Source organism: Scyliorhinus canicula, chromosome 4 (genome assembly GCF_902713615.1).
Source record: "Scyliorhinus canicula chromosome 4, sScyCan1.1, whole genome shotgun sequence".
NCBI lineage: Eukaryota > Metazoa > Chordata > Chondrichthyes > Carcharhiniformes > Scyliorhinidae > Scyliorhinus > Scyliorhinus canicula.
In genome coordinates this window covers 91,558,245-91,573,065 of record NC_052149.1, presented here as the reverse complement: position 1 = coordinate 91,573,065, position 14,821 = coordinate 91,558,245, and the positions used below count along the sequence as shown (strand labels likewise).

Here is a 14,821-nt window from a genome sequence, read left to right as displayed (position 1 = left end):
AAAACTATCCTGGTTTCACTACATTTCTGACATGCTAGTTTGCTTTCCCAATCAATATGAAAGTTAAAATTCTCCTTTCTGAAGTAAAATCAAAACATTGGAAAAAATACACACTTTTCAAAGCACTTACATCCACCTGTGATGTGATTTCTACCACATACAGGTTTAAATTGTAATCACCTCTAAGGATCGCAGTTCAGGGCAATGTTTTGATTTTTTGAGAGGATGAAAGTCTTTTGTACCCAAAATACAAGTAATGCTTTTGAGGGGAATAATTCCTTTCTCCTTGTTTGGTTCTTCCATGTTCTTTAAAAATAGTGCTTATATTTGATGAATTATTTTGAATATTAAGCTCCTTTTCCTTTTCTCTCCACTCTTTTTCATTATGTCTTATAGGACAGAATCCCCAGTACCCAGAGTTCAGCATTCTCCTAATAGCGATAATGGTGAAGCTTTGATTCTAGATCGAGCATCACTTGTCAATTCCATAGAAGTAGCACCAAATGCAGCCACCACTAAAGTGGAAAATAATGAGGTAAATGTTAGATTTATTTTATCAATATTACCTCTTCAGGTAATTTTCTTTTATACCTGTGCCTTGCAGTATTTGTTCATAGACAAAACAAAAAATCAGTCTGCATATGTATACCATGACAGCTTGCATTGATGTGAAACTTGTCCATCTTCCAAAGAATAAAACTTTGATGCTGTGTTTTTGAGGGTAACTATCAGAGGCTTCAGTTCAGGAAAAGGCTGAACTCTGACCATCAATCCATTTGCTGCAACACCACCTGTAACTGAGAGTAACATTGCAAACTGCATTCATTGTGCATGGTGTGGTCAGTAAAGAAGGAATGGAGCTTAGAATACATTGAAACTGATCCTGAGAGCATCTTGGAGACACTTCAGCAAGCAGGAGTGATTTATTTTTTATTTCTCCATTATCCTATATTTCTATTGATAACTCTTAGCATTCATATCTCCAATTAAGCATTTAGCTAATAATTTCTGCGATGTTCACTCATTTCATTTTAAAGATTATGGCAGCTCCCAATCTTCCAACTCCAACAGCCTATCTGTCTCAAGCTGCTCAGTATTGTTCATTTAGTGATTTGTTTGACTTGGGTGTTCACTAATCTGGCAAAAATTAGAAAAGCAATCACAAGATTCAATCTTGAAGAAAACGTAGTTCAAAATGGCTAATTTAGTATTTCAAAAATTTTGATGTAATGATTGCAAATAAATATCTTAACACCCCACCATTCCACCTCACACTCTCCACCTCCCCTACCTCCTTTTTACACCCTCCCCGCTGACATCTTAACTATTTTCGAAGCAGTCGATGAACAGCTGCCATCTCTGGGCAAACCCCTGCACCGGGTACCCTCTCATGGCGAACTTTATCTTTGCCAGTCTGAGGAACTCTGCAAGGTCGCTCACCCAAATCCCCGGTTTCGGCGGCTCCGAGTCCTGCCATTCCAATAAGATCCATCTCTAGGCTACTAGGGAGACAAAGGCCAAGACTTTGGCCTTTCTTGTCCTCTGGACTCCCAGGTCTTCTGACACTTCAAAGATTGCCACTTCTGGACTTGGGACCACCTTCATCCTCAAGACCTCCGACATAACATCAGAAAACCCCCGCCAGAATCCCTCCAGCTTTGGACAGGCCCAAATCACGTGGATATGATTCGCGGACCCACCCGCGCACCGCCCACACCTATCCTCCACCCCTTTAAAAAGCCTGCTCATCCTGGCCACAGTCATATGTGCCCTGTGAACTGCTTTGAACTGAACCAGGCTAAGCCTAGCACATGAAGAGGATGCATTCACTCTCCTCAAAGCCTCCTCTCACAACCCAGCTTCCACCTCCCTCTCTAACTCTTCCTCCCACTTATGCTTCACTACCCCTATCGGGGCTCCCTCCCAATCCATTAACATGCGTACATAAGAACTAGGAGCAGGAGTAGGCCATCTGGCCCCTTGAGCCTGCTCCGCCATTCAATGAGATCATGGCTGATCTTTTGTGGACTCCGTTCCACTTTCCGGCCTGAACACCATAACCCTTAATCCCTTTATTCTTCAAAAAACTATCTATCTTTATCTTTAAAAACATTTAATGAAGGAGCCTCTATTGCTTTACTGGGCAAGGAATTCCATAGATTCACAACCCTTTGGGTGAAGAAGTTCCTCCTAAACTCAGTCCTAAATCTACTTCCCCTTATTTTGAGACTATGCCCCCTAGTTCTGCTTTCACCCGCCAGTGGAAACAACCTGCCCGCATCTATCCTATCTATTCCCTTCATAATTTTAAATGTTTCTATAAGATTCCCCCTCATCCTTCTAAATTCCAGTCTACTCAACCTCTCCTCGTAATCCAACCCCTTCAACTCTGGGATTAACCTAGTGAATCTCCTCTGCACACCCTCCAGTGCCAGTATGTCCTTTCTCAAGTAAGGAGACCAAAACTGAACACAATACTCCAGGTGTGGCCTTAATAACTTCTTATACAATTGCAGCATAACCTCCCTAGTCTTAAACTCCATCCCTCTAGCAATGAAGGACAAAATTCCATTTCCCTTAATCACCTGTTGCACCTGTAAACCAACTTTTTGCGACTCATGCACTAGCACACCCAGGTTTCTCTGCACAGCAGCATGTTTTAATATTTTATCATTTAAATAATAATCCCTTTTGCTGTTATTCCTACCAAAATGGATAACCTCACATTTGTCAACATTGTATTCCATCTGCCAGACCTAGCCCATTCACTTAACCTATCCAAATCCCTCTGCAGACTTCCAGTACCCTCTGCACTTTTCGCTTTACCACTCATCTTAGTGTCATCTGCAAACTTGGACACATTACCCTTGGTCCCCAACTCCAAATCATCTATGTAAATTGTGGGCCCAACACTGATGCCTGAGGGACACCACTAGCTACTGATGTACCATCAATTGGACTTGAGACACGATGAAGATCCAACCTGTGGCTTTAATCAGCTAGTTGTTAGCCCGGTGGTCAACTCCAGAGAAAGGCTGACTGCCGGGAACTCTGGGTACTTATACACCGCCTCGGAGGCGGGGTCTACTTGCCTCTCGACCAATTGGTGAGCAGTCACATGACTAGTCCCAGCCAATTGGATGAGAGGCATATGACCAGCCAGAGCCAATGGGAAACCAATGCTCTGCACCAATGGCAGTGCTCACATTCATACCACCACAGCTACTGATTGCCAACCAGAGAAACACCCATTAATCCCCACTCTTTGCTTTCTATTAATTAACCAATCCTCTGTCCATGCTACTACTTTACCCGTAACTCTTTATAGCTTTCCGACACTCTGCCCTCACCCACCCGTTTTTGACACCGCCTTGTCTGTAGCCCCAGCGATGGCAGATGAGGAAAGGTCAGCACCTGTTTCCTAATAAAATCCCTCGCCTGCAAATACTAGATCCTGTTCCTGCTGGGCATCTCAAATTCCTCCACCAACCTCTCCAAGCTCGAAAAGCTGCCCCCAATGAATAGATCCCCAAACCGCTCAATCGCCGCCTGTCTCCACCCCTGAAACCCCCCATGCAGCCTCCCTGGAATAAACCTATGATTCCTACAGATCGGTGGCCAATCCGAGGCCCCCACCAGCCTCGGTGCTGCTGCCACTGTCCCCCCACTCTCGGGGCCGCCACCACTACCAGGCTTGTGGAGTACCTGGCTGGCGAGAACGGCGGAGGCGCCGTCAACAGTGCCCCTGGACTCGTCCTTACAAGAGGCTGCCTTCATCTGCTCCAATACCGACCCCTCCATCACTACCCACTTGCTAACCATTCATCAAGTTTGGAAGAGCCAACTTGCCCCTGTCCCCGTCCCCGCCCAAGCAGCACCCTCTTGACCCGCGGGCTTTGCCCACCCAGGCAAACCCCAAAATCAGTGCATTCGCCCTCCTTTATAAAAAAAAAAGCGTTTGGGATAAAGATCGGTAAATTCTGGAACACAAATAAGAACTACGGGAGAACTGTCATCTTCACCAATTGTACCCATCCTGCCAACAACATTGGAAGCACATCTCACCTCCTAAAATCCTCCTTCATTCAGCTTGTGCAGCTGCTCCCGCCCCCGCGCCACCTGAATGGCCAGCCAAATTCCTCCAATATGCCCATAATCCCCCAATACCTTCAAACGCGTTTGATGTATAGAGCAGTAGATTGTCCGCATACAGCGAGACCCTATGCTCCTGCACTATCCCCTGCCAATCCCTTGACGCCCTAAGCACCATCGCCAACGGGTCTATCGTCGAGGCAAAGAGCAATAGGGAGAATGGGCAATCCAGCCTCATCCCTCGGTGCAACCTGAAATACTCCGATCTCACCCGGTTCACCGCACTATCTCTGTCGACGTCCGATATAATTGCCAAACCACCCCAACATCTCCCACAAATAGTTCATTCCACCTGGTCAAAGGTCTTTTTTGCATCCATGGTGACCGCCACTTCCACACTTCGTCCCTCTGGGGGGCATCATTATAACATTTAACAAATGCCTAATATTAGCCGACGGATGCCTCCCTTTTACAAACCCCGTCTGATCCTCCCCTATCATCCCCGGCATGCAGTCCTCAATCCGTGAGGCCAAGATCTTGGCCAGAAACTTAGAGTTCACATTCAGCAATGAAATTGGCCGGGTCCTATTCCCTCTTTAAAATTAAGGTGAAAACATAGGGGGAAGCATCCCCTTCTCCCTCGCCCCGTTTAATGCCCTTACCAGCAAGTGCCCCAGGTCCCCCCAAAACATTTTATAAAATTCCACCAGGAACCCATCCGGGCCCAGTGCCTTCCCCGCCTGCATCGCCCCCCTACCCTCCAACACCTCCACCAGCCCAATGGGGGCTCTCAGTCCCTCCACCAGGTGGACCTCCACCTTCGTGAATTCCAACCCGTTCAAGAAACGTTTCATTCCCCCCACCCTGGCCAGTGGTTCCAAATCATATAGCTTCTTTCAAAAGTCCTCAAACATCCCATTCACCCATCACCGGGTCCAAGACCATGTTCGCCCTCCTATCTTTCACCTTTCCGATCTCCTTCGTCGCCTCCTATTTCCTCAATTGATGTGCCAACATCCTACTTGCCTTTTTCCCATATTCATAGACTGCCCCCCTAGCCCTCCTCAAAAGTCCCACCGCCTTATCTGCAGATATCAGTCCAAACTCCATCTGGAGTTTCTGCCGCTCCCTCTAACCCCGCCTCAGGGGCCTGCAAAAACCTCCTATCCATCTGCAGGATCTTATCCACTAACCTCGCCATCTCCGCCCGCTCCGTCTTGTCTCTATGCGCCCATATTGATACAAACACCCCCTCACCACTGCCTTCAATGCCTCCCATAGCGTGGCTGCCGAACCCTTCCCCATGTCGTTCAACTCTACGTGCCCCCAAATAGTAGCCCTCACCCACTCGCAAACCACCTTGTCTGCTAACAGTCCCACATTTAAACTCCACTGCGGGCGCTGAACCCCCCGCCCCGATCCACCTACAAGTCCACCCATTGCGGCGAACTGACCACCCCCGCCAACAACGTCCTGTCCATTACAAAGTAGTTATAAGAACAAAGAAAAGTACAGCACAGGAACAGGCCCTTCGGCCCTCCAAGTCCGTGCCGACCATGCTGCCCGACTAAACGACAATCTTCTACACTTCCTGGGTCCGTATTCCTCTATTCCCATCCTACTCATGTATTTGTCAAGATGCGCCTTAAATGTCACTATTGTCCCTGCTTTCACCACCTCCTCCAGCAGCGAGTTCCAGGCACCCACTACCCTCAGTGTAAAAAAACTTGCCTCGTACATCTACTCTAAACCTTGCCCCTCGCACCTTAAATCTATGCCCCCTAGTAATTAACCCGATTGAGTCGATCGGGAGTACACCCTATGTACATGGGAGGAAAACAAATATTCACTCTGCCTACTAAATCTCCACTGGTCCACTCCTCCCATAAGCTCCATAAACCCTTTCAATTCTCTCTTCACTGCTGATACCCACCCCGATCTCTGATTCGACCGGTCAGCCGGTTCAAGTCCAGGTCCGGGATCTTCCCCAGCACCCGCCTCATAAACTCTACATCGTGCCAGTTTGGGGCGCAAACATTCACCAACACCACCAGTATCTCCTCCAATTTCCCACTCACTGTAAAAACCTACCGCCCCGGAGTTTGCCACTATATTCTCCACCTCAAATGCTACCCGCTTATTTATTAGGACCGCCACCCTCCTGCGTCTTCAAATCTAATCCTGAATGGAAGACCTTGCCTACCCACCCTTTCCTTAACCTGGTCTGATCCCTGATCTTAAAGTGCGTTTCCTGCACGACTGCCGCATCCACTTTTAAGCTCCTCAAATGTGTGATTACATGGGGCCTCTTGACCGGCACATTCAACCCTCTCAGTTTCCATGTAATCAGCCTCTGCTCACCCCCACTGCACTTTTGTAAACTACCCCACCCAGCTAACCTGGCAGCCCCCGGCCATGGCACCTAGCATCCTACCCTGCACTGTTTTCCCCCCCTTCTTTCCCCACCCCCCCCCCCTCTAATCACATACTACATTGGTGTAAACAGCACTAACAACATACGAAGAAAGGAAATAAAAAGGAGGAACAAAGGACAATAACCCCCAGAGAAAAGACAAAACCCAATGCATTCAACCAACACGACCCTCCCTCACCCCTCAAAAGAGACCCAAGTGCAGCAATAAACAAAAACCCCAAACGAAGGTCACGCCTCCTCCCCCCCCAGGGAGACAAACAAGTTACAGCCATAACATCCCCAAAAGAACAAAAACAACCAAAAAGTTCCGACCCTATCATTTTCTTCACTATTCTTGAAATTGAACTCTCAATGGACTGCATTACATCAGAAGCATGAAACCTCAAGTACCTCGTGGGGTACTTCTACAAATCAAGTTGTTTTGGGTTACCATAGTTCAGCTATTCCTTCTATTAGCCAACATCAATACATACATTTCGGTCCGCATCCCTATAGCCAAGATTCGTGTTCCAAAGACCAAGTAAGGCTACTCAGCCCACATCAGTATCTGAGTCCTTATTGAATTACGCTCCTTACTGGATTATGCTTATTCACTTAACTATTAGAACATAGAGAAATACAGCACAGAACAGGCCCTTTGGCCCACGATGTTGTGCCGAACTTTTGTCCTAGGTTAATCATAGATCATAGAATTTTGAACACTAAGGGCAATTTATCATGGCCAATCCACCCAACCTGCACATGTTTGGACTGTGGGAGGAAATCGGAGCACCCGGAGGAAACCCACGCACACACTGGGAGGATGTGCAGACTCCACACAGACAGTGACCCAAGCCGAGATCGAACCTAGGACCCTGGAGCTGTGAAGCAATTGTGCTATCCACAATGCTACTGTGCTGCCCTTAATTATTGGAGGATTCTTTTTGAGGGAAGTTTTACCTCCGATTTTATTTCATTTCTCAAGGGGTAAATAGATTGCTTAGAGTCTGTCCTTGCTGGAAGGAGTTGTTTGAATGAGCCCAAGTACTGTCTCGGGATCCATATTTTCTGATCTTGCTGTTTTATTATGCCACACTCTGCCCGCCACCTGTTCGGGTACACTGAGGGAGAATTCAGAATGTCCAATTCACCGTACAAGCATGTCTTTCAGGACTTGTAGGATCACAGTAACTTCATTGCAGTGTTAATGTAAGCCTACTTGTGACTATAATAAAGATTATTATTATGCAGAATGCAATTCAAAATGACATTTCCTTGTTATAAAATACAAGCGGATTTCTTGACAGAACAGCAGTATACAATTCCTACTACTGCCCACAAGATTTTTCTTGATTATACTGAAATGTATTTTTAAAAATTGAATAAATTTAGATAGTCTTATAAATGCAAACAATTTAATAATTTCTTTAACCTCTCAGCTAAGGGATTCCACAGATCAATTTCAAGAGTACTATCGACAGCGAATGCGCTACCAACAGCATCTAGAGCAAAAGGAGCAACAAAAGCAAATGTACCAGCAAATGTTACTGGAAGGAGGGGTCAATGAAGATAATGGAGCAAGCCAGCAGCAGAACCTTACAGAGCAGTTCCTTAACAAGTCAGTTTCCACCCTGAGACAAATGCCACCATACCCTACATTCCTTTTCTCCTCTCTCTTTCCCCCCCCCCCCAAAAAAAAACAATTTGTTTCTTTACACAGTAATATCGTATCTTGTAAAAAATGCATTTATATGACAATTTCGTGAAAAACAATGTAACAGTCAGCGTGAATATCTGTAGTAAAATTTTATAATAAATATTTTTTAAATGCTGTGTATTTGATAAAGTGGATGGCACAATTTGATTTTTGTTTTTTTTAAACAGATCGATGCAAAAGCTAGAAGAATTAAACCTAGGAATGGATAATCTTAGCACTGAGGTGCAGTCTCCTAACGAACAGTGTAATGGAAACCAGCTAAATGGACAAAATGGCTCTTCAGCCACTAATTTTGTAACACCACTTGAAGTTAATCAGCAGCATTCAGGATTATCTGATGGCTCAAGCCAGTGCACAAGCACTGCAAATAAACCAAGCACAGGGAATGCATCCCCCTATCCTGATAGCTCCTCATTCTTTGCCGTGCAAAGGTAAGATGTATATATTTCAACTGCATCAATACATGACTATAATTTGTGAAAAACGATTCATGATTTTCTTGCAAATCTCCTTTTATAGATATTTATAATGTATAAATAATTGACATGCAGTGAAGCATTTACATTTACAATATTCTCTGTGGACCAAATACTTTCTCCGTTTAATCAGCTATGCACTGAGCCAGCCTTTGAGATGGTATAAACCGAACGGATCTAGCCCATTCCAAATCAGATTGTGTTTTTTTTTATCCCTGTCTCACACACAGCTCAGATGTTGACAAAACTAGTACAATAGTAACATGATGAGATTACATTTTTACATGGTTTGAAAACCAAGTAATTACGAGTGAGTAGAGTTGTAAACTGCAATCCAAGCAATATGATTTGTTACATTGTCAGAGAATCACAGAATTGTTACGGTGCAGAAGGAGGCCATTCAGCCCACCGTGTCTTCACCAGCTCGCAAAATGTCCTGGCATATTTGCTGCTGTAAATACTTGACAATTAGTTAATTGCTTCTTGAGCTTGATTTTTTTTTAATCAATGGTACACTGTCCTAAATTTTTAAAAAGGAACTCCAGTGTAATTAACTATAGCTTTTTTTTTAAATGTAGTGCAGATTCTTTGTCTTCATCAAAAGATGTCATAATAGGTTCACCAGTAGTGGAAAATGCTTCGGTCAGTGGAAATGGAGCAAAGGATGAAGAGGTACACTTGTCACTTGTTAAACTTTACTAATGTCAGAATTCATTGGTATGTGCTGTTTATACTTAACTAACAAAGATTCTCTCAGAAGTGGATTATTAATGGAGTGTTTAATTGTTTGGTATTAATTTAATGTCTCTGCCAATTTTGTGCATACTAGTAACTTAGTATAGCTTTGAAAACTATGGTCAGTCTTCTGTCTATCATGTCTGCTTTTAGATTTTCTCACCTTTTGCTTCTCTTTGGGTTCTGATTTCTATCTCTGTCTTTTGTGTTTACGTTTCTGTACATGTTCATTTCTCTCTTGCTATTGTCATGGAATTTTTAAAAATGCAATCCTTTTTTTGTTGATGTAAGAATTTATAAATAGCCATGGTTTGCTTTTTGTGTTTTGTTTTGTTCTTTCAGAGATTGTTCTTTTTGTTCTTCAAAATCTGTCGCCTTTTATTTTTCATTTGCATTAGTTGCTTAAAAGACTGACTATTTTTGCATAGGATCTGACTCTTTTGCATGTGTGTACACTGATTAGGTGTCAGATTTTCTATTATATTTTAGTTTTGGTTACCATTAATTGATGTTCACTTATTCAATGTTTTTTGTGAGTGTTGGTGTTGCAGTACATTCCTGGTATATTTACAGGCTGTAACCAAGGCAGGCAGTCAGGTGAGGGAAGATGTAGCAAAAGCACAATGAACAAGAGATTGAGTTTGTGGTTTCTGGAGAGCATTATGGTCAGTTCAGATTGGAGTGTGATAAAGGTTTCTTCAAATGGCAAATATTAATTTTTGAGTATGTCAGCAGATAGTAACTTTAGCGGCAAAACTGTGGAGAAGCTGTGATGATGGTGTCCAGCTGCCCCTGACGATTTAATTGGGAGCTGTACAGTTTATTAACAAGATTAACATGAGAAACCCTATTCGGGGTGCCACTACCGACATGACAAAGAATTTTCAGCCATTTGGATATTTATACATTGTAAAACCCATTAAAAATGTTTACATAACAGTAGGAGGAAGGGTATGGGATCTCTTCCTGGGCAGTTGTGACCTGTATAAGAAGGATGGGTTGCATCTATACTGGAGGGGCACCAATATCCTGGCTGGGTGATTTTGCTCGAGTCACTCAGGATTTAAACTAGCATGGCACGGGGGTGGGAAGCATAGCGTTAGCTTAGACGGTGTAATGACTGATGGGGAAAGAGAGAACAACATCACCCTGTCTGCTCATATGCAGTGGTTTGACATGTACTTGTTTCAACGCCAGAAGTACAGCAGGTAAGGCAGATGAACTTAGAACTTAGAGCACTTCTTAGTACTTGGAACTATGATGTTGTAACTATCACAGAAACGTGGTTAAAGGAAGGGCAGGATTGGCAGCTGAACATTGGGAGCACCGTAAGGGGTCTTACAACACCAGGTTAAAGTCCAACAGGTTTGTTTCAAACACGAGCTTTCGGAGCACTGCTCCTTCCTCAGGTGAATGTGCATCGTGCGACAATCACCAGGCAGGAATGATCCCTTCCAGTCGGGGAACACTTCAGCAGTCAAGGGCATTCAGCCTCTGATCTCCGGGTAAGCGTTCTCCAAGGCGGTCTTCAGGACAGGCGACGACGCAGAATTGCTGAGCAAAAATTTATAGCTAAGTTCCGCAAGCATGAGTGCGGCCTCAACCGGGATCTTGGATTCATGTCGCATTACATTCACCCCCCCACCATCTGGCCTGGACTTGCAAAATCCTACCAACTGTCCTGGCTTGAGACAATTCACACCTCTTTAACCTGGGATCACCCCCTATCTCTGGATCTGTAATGATTTGATTACCTGCAAATGCTCGCATTCCAAGCATTGTCTGGCATCTCTGACTTTGTCTATATAAATGTTTCTGAAACATACCTCTCCATTCACCTGAGGAAGGAGTAGTGCTCCGAAAGCTCGTGTTTGAAACAAACCTGTTGGACTTTAACCTGGTGTTGTAAGACCTCTTACTGTACATTCCTGAAGGGTGGGACAGCCGAAACTTTTGAGGAGTATAAAAAAAGGAAGGCACTTAAGCAGGAAATTAGGAGGGGTCATGAAAAGTCCTTGGCAAGTAGGATTAAGGTGAATCCTAAACCTTTTTTATTCATATGTAAAAAGCAAGAGGGTGGCCAGAAAAAGGATTGGACCATTTAAGGACTGTGGGGGGGGGATCTGTGTGTTGAGCCAGAGGAAGTGGGCGAGGTACTAAATGAGTACTTTGCAACAGTGTTCACCAAAGAAAAGGAAATTGTGTGGAAGATAATTCTTGGGTAGAGTGTGTGGACAGTCTGGTCATGTTGACATCGAAAAGGAGGAGGTATTGGGTAATTTAAAAGACATTAAGGGAGATAACTCTCCTGGGCCGGATGAGATTTACCCCAGAATACTCAAGGAAGCAAGGGAGGAAATTGCTAGAGCCATAACTGACATCTTTGTATCCTCATTGACTACAGGTGAGATCCCAGAGAACTGGAGAATAGCTAATGTGGTACTGCTGTTTAAGAAAAGTAGCAGGGATAATCGTGGAAACTATAGGCTGGTGAGCCTCACATCGGTTGTAGGTGAATTATTGGACAGAATTCTCGGGGACCGGATTTATACCCATTTGGAAACAAATTGACTCATTAGCGATAGACAGCATGGTTTTGTGAAGGGACAGTCGTGCCTCACGAACTTGATCGAGGTTTTTGAGGAGGTGACAAAGATGATTGATGAGGGGAGAGAGGTGGATGTTGTTTACATGGATTTCAGTAAAGCCTTTCACAAAGTGCCTCATGGCAGACTGGTACAAAAGGTGATGTCACACGGGATCAGAGGTGAGGTGGCAAGATGGATGCAAAACTGGCTCTCACAGAAAGCGAAGGGTAGCAGTATAACGTTTTGCTGAATGGAAGGTTGTGACTAGTGGTGTCTCACAGGGATCTGTGCTGGGACCTCGGTTTGTAGTATACATAAATGAATTGGAGGAAAATGTAGCTGGTCTGATTAGTAAGTTTGTGGATTACACCAAGGTTGGTGGAGTGGCAGATAGTGTTGAGGATTGTCAGAGGATACAGCAGGACAAAGATAGGCTGGAGACTTGGGCAGAGAAATGGCAAATGGGGTTTCATCCAGACAAATGTGAGATAATGCATTTTGGTAGGTCTAACATAGAGGGGAAATATACAGTAAATGGCAAAACTCTTGGGAATATAGAAAGTTAGAGAGATCTGGACGTGCAGGTCCACAGATCTTTGAAAGTGGCAACACGAGTGGACAAGTAGTCAAGAAAGCATACGGAATGCTTGCCTTCATTGGATGGGGCATTGAGTATTAAAAACTGGCAAGTCATGCTAAAGCTGTATAGAGCCTTGGTCCGGCCGCATTTGGAATATTGCGCACAATTCTGGTCACCACACTACCAGAAGGATGTGGAGGCTTTGGAGAGGGTGCAGAGGAGGTTTACCAGGATGTTACCTGGTCTGGAGGGTGTTAGCTATGCGGAGAGGCTGAATAGACCCGGACTGTTTTCATGAAAATGACGGAGGTTAAGGGGTGACCTGATAGAGGTCTACAAGACTATGAGGGGCATGGATAGAATTGATGGGCAGGCACTCTTTCCCAACGTGTAGGGGTCAGTCACCAGGGGGCAAAGGTTTAAGATCTGTGGGGCAAAGATGAGATGTGCAAGGCAGGCTTTTACATAGCGGGTGCTGAGTGCCTGGAACGTGTTGCCAGGGGAGGTTGTGGAAGCAGATACGTTAATGGCGTTCAAAAGGCATCTCGATAAATTCATGGATGCAATGCGTATAGAGGGATACGGCACAAGGAAATGCTGAAGGTTTTGGCCAGTGGTGATATCGTGACCGGTACAGGCTTGGAGGGCCGAAGGACCTGTTCCTGTGCTGTATTGTTCTTTGTTCTTTTCAACAGAATTTGGCACAAGAATTTTAATGTTGGTTGTTTTATCTACTTATGTATTTGCCTGTTGCTAAATCTTTCCTACAATTCAATGTTGAACCTCTCCTGTCAGTACCTCAGCCATGCCCTCTGCCTAAATGCATAGTTCCCCTTTTTGGTCCCTAATCAGCCCCACTCCCCCTCTTTATTACCCCTTTTCTAATTATATCCCTGTAGAAAATGTTTTGATTGCCAGTCCCTTTACTTCTCATTTCCTTTACGCTTGCTTTCTGAACATTTCTATACTTGACCTGGTTCTGACTTTTATTACCAATCTAGCATCTGTCTTTATCTGCTTCACCCTGCTCTCTATCACTTTCGCCATTCAGGGAGCTCCGATTTTGGTAGCCCTTGCTTTTCCCCGAGTGGGAATGTACCTCAACTGTACCCAAACCATCTTCTCTTTAAAGGTAGCCCATTGTTCCATTATAGTTCTGCATGCCAATTTTTGATTCCAACGTACTCTGGGACAGATCATTCTTCCCCTACTGAAATTGGCCGCCCTCAAATTAATTGTTTGTACACTAGATTGTGCCTTATCCTTTTCCGTAGCTTACCTAAACCTTATCATACTATGATTGTTGTTTTCTATAACTTTCACCGCACCAGGGTCCCGGGTTTGATTCCGACCTTGGGCAACTGCCTGTGTGGAGTTTGCACATTCTTCCCGTGTCTCCGTGGGTTTCTTCTGGGTGCCCTGGTTTCCTCCCATGGTCCAAAGATGTTCAGGTTAGGTGGATTGAATATGCTACGTTGTCCCTGAATTTGGTTACAGGAATAGGGTGAAGGATTGGACCGAGGTTGGGATGCTCTTTCAGAGGGTCGGTGCAGACTCGATGGACCAAATGGCCTCATTCTGCACTGTAGGGATTCTATGAAATTCATGAGGAAAGGGCTGTGGATGTACTTTATATGGGCTTTAGTAAGGGACAAGGTCCCACATGGCAGACTGGTACAAAAACTAAAATCACATGTGATTCGGGGTGGGCTGGCTAGATGGATACAGACCTGGCTTGGTGGAAGGATGTTTTTCTGAATAGAGATATGTAGTTAGTGGTCTTCTGCAGGGACCTTTTGTTGTTTGTATTATATATAAATGATCTGGAGGAAAATGTGGGTGGGCTGATTAGTCAGTTTGCAGATGACACGAAGATTGGCAGAATTGCTGATAGTGCCAAGGATTGTTGGAGGATACAACGCAATATAGATAGATTGGAGACTTGGGCACAGAGATGACAGATGGAGTTAAATCTGGATAAATGTGAGGTGGTGCATTTTGGAGGATCAAATTAATGGCAGAACCCTGAGGAACATTAACATAGAGGGAGCTGGGCCTGCAGGTCCACAGTTTCCTAAAAATGGCAACACAGGTGGCCACGGTGATCAAGAAGGCACGTGGCATGCTTGCATTCATCAGCCGTGGCATTGAGTACAGGAGTTGGAAAATCATATTGCAGCTACGTAAAACCTTGGTTAGGCTGCATTTGGAGTTCTGGTC

At 44.6% G+C, this 14,821-nt stretch overlaps 1 protein-coding gene across 3 annotated transcripts in view; it reads left to right on the top strand.

The window, feature by feature from the left end:
* LOC119964802 (WD repeat-containing protein 47-like) overlaps nt 1–14,821 on the top strand; it is a 116,699-nt gene that overhangs the window by 41,963 nt on the left and 59,915 nt on the right. For all 3 annotated transcript variants that reach the window (XM_038794809.1, XM_038794810.1, XM_038794808.1), the window contains 4 exons: nt 397–535; nt 7,945–8,123; nt 8,390–8,653; nt 9,277–9,370. In XM_038794809.1, coding sequence (XP_038650737.1) covers nt 397–535; nt 7,945–8,123; nt 8,390–8,653; nt 9,277–9,370 — 676 coding nt within the window. The remainder of the gene's footprint in view (nt 1–396; nt 536–7,944; nt 8,124–8,389; nt 8,654–9,276; nt 9,371–14,821) is intronic.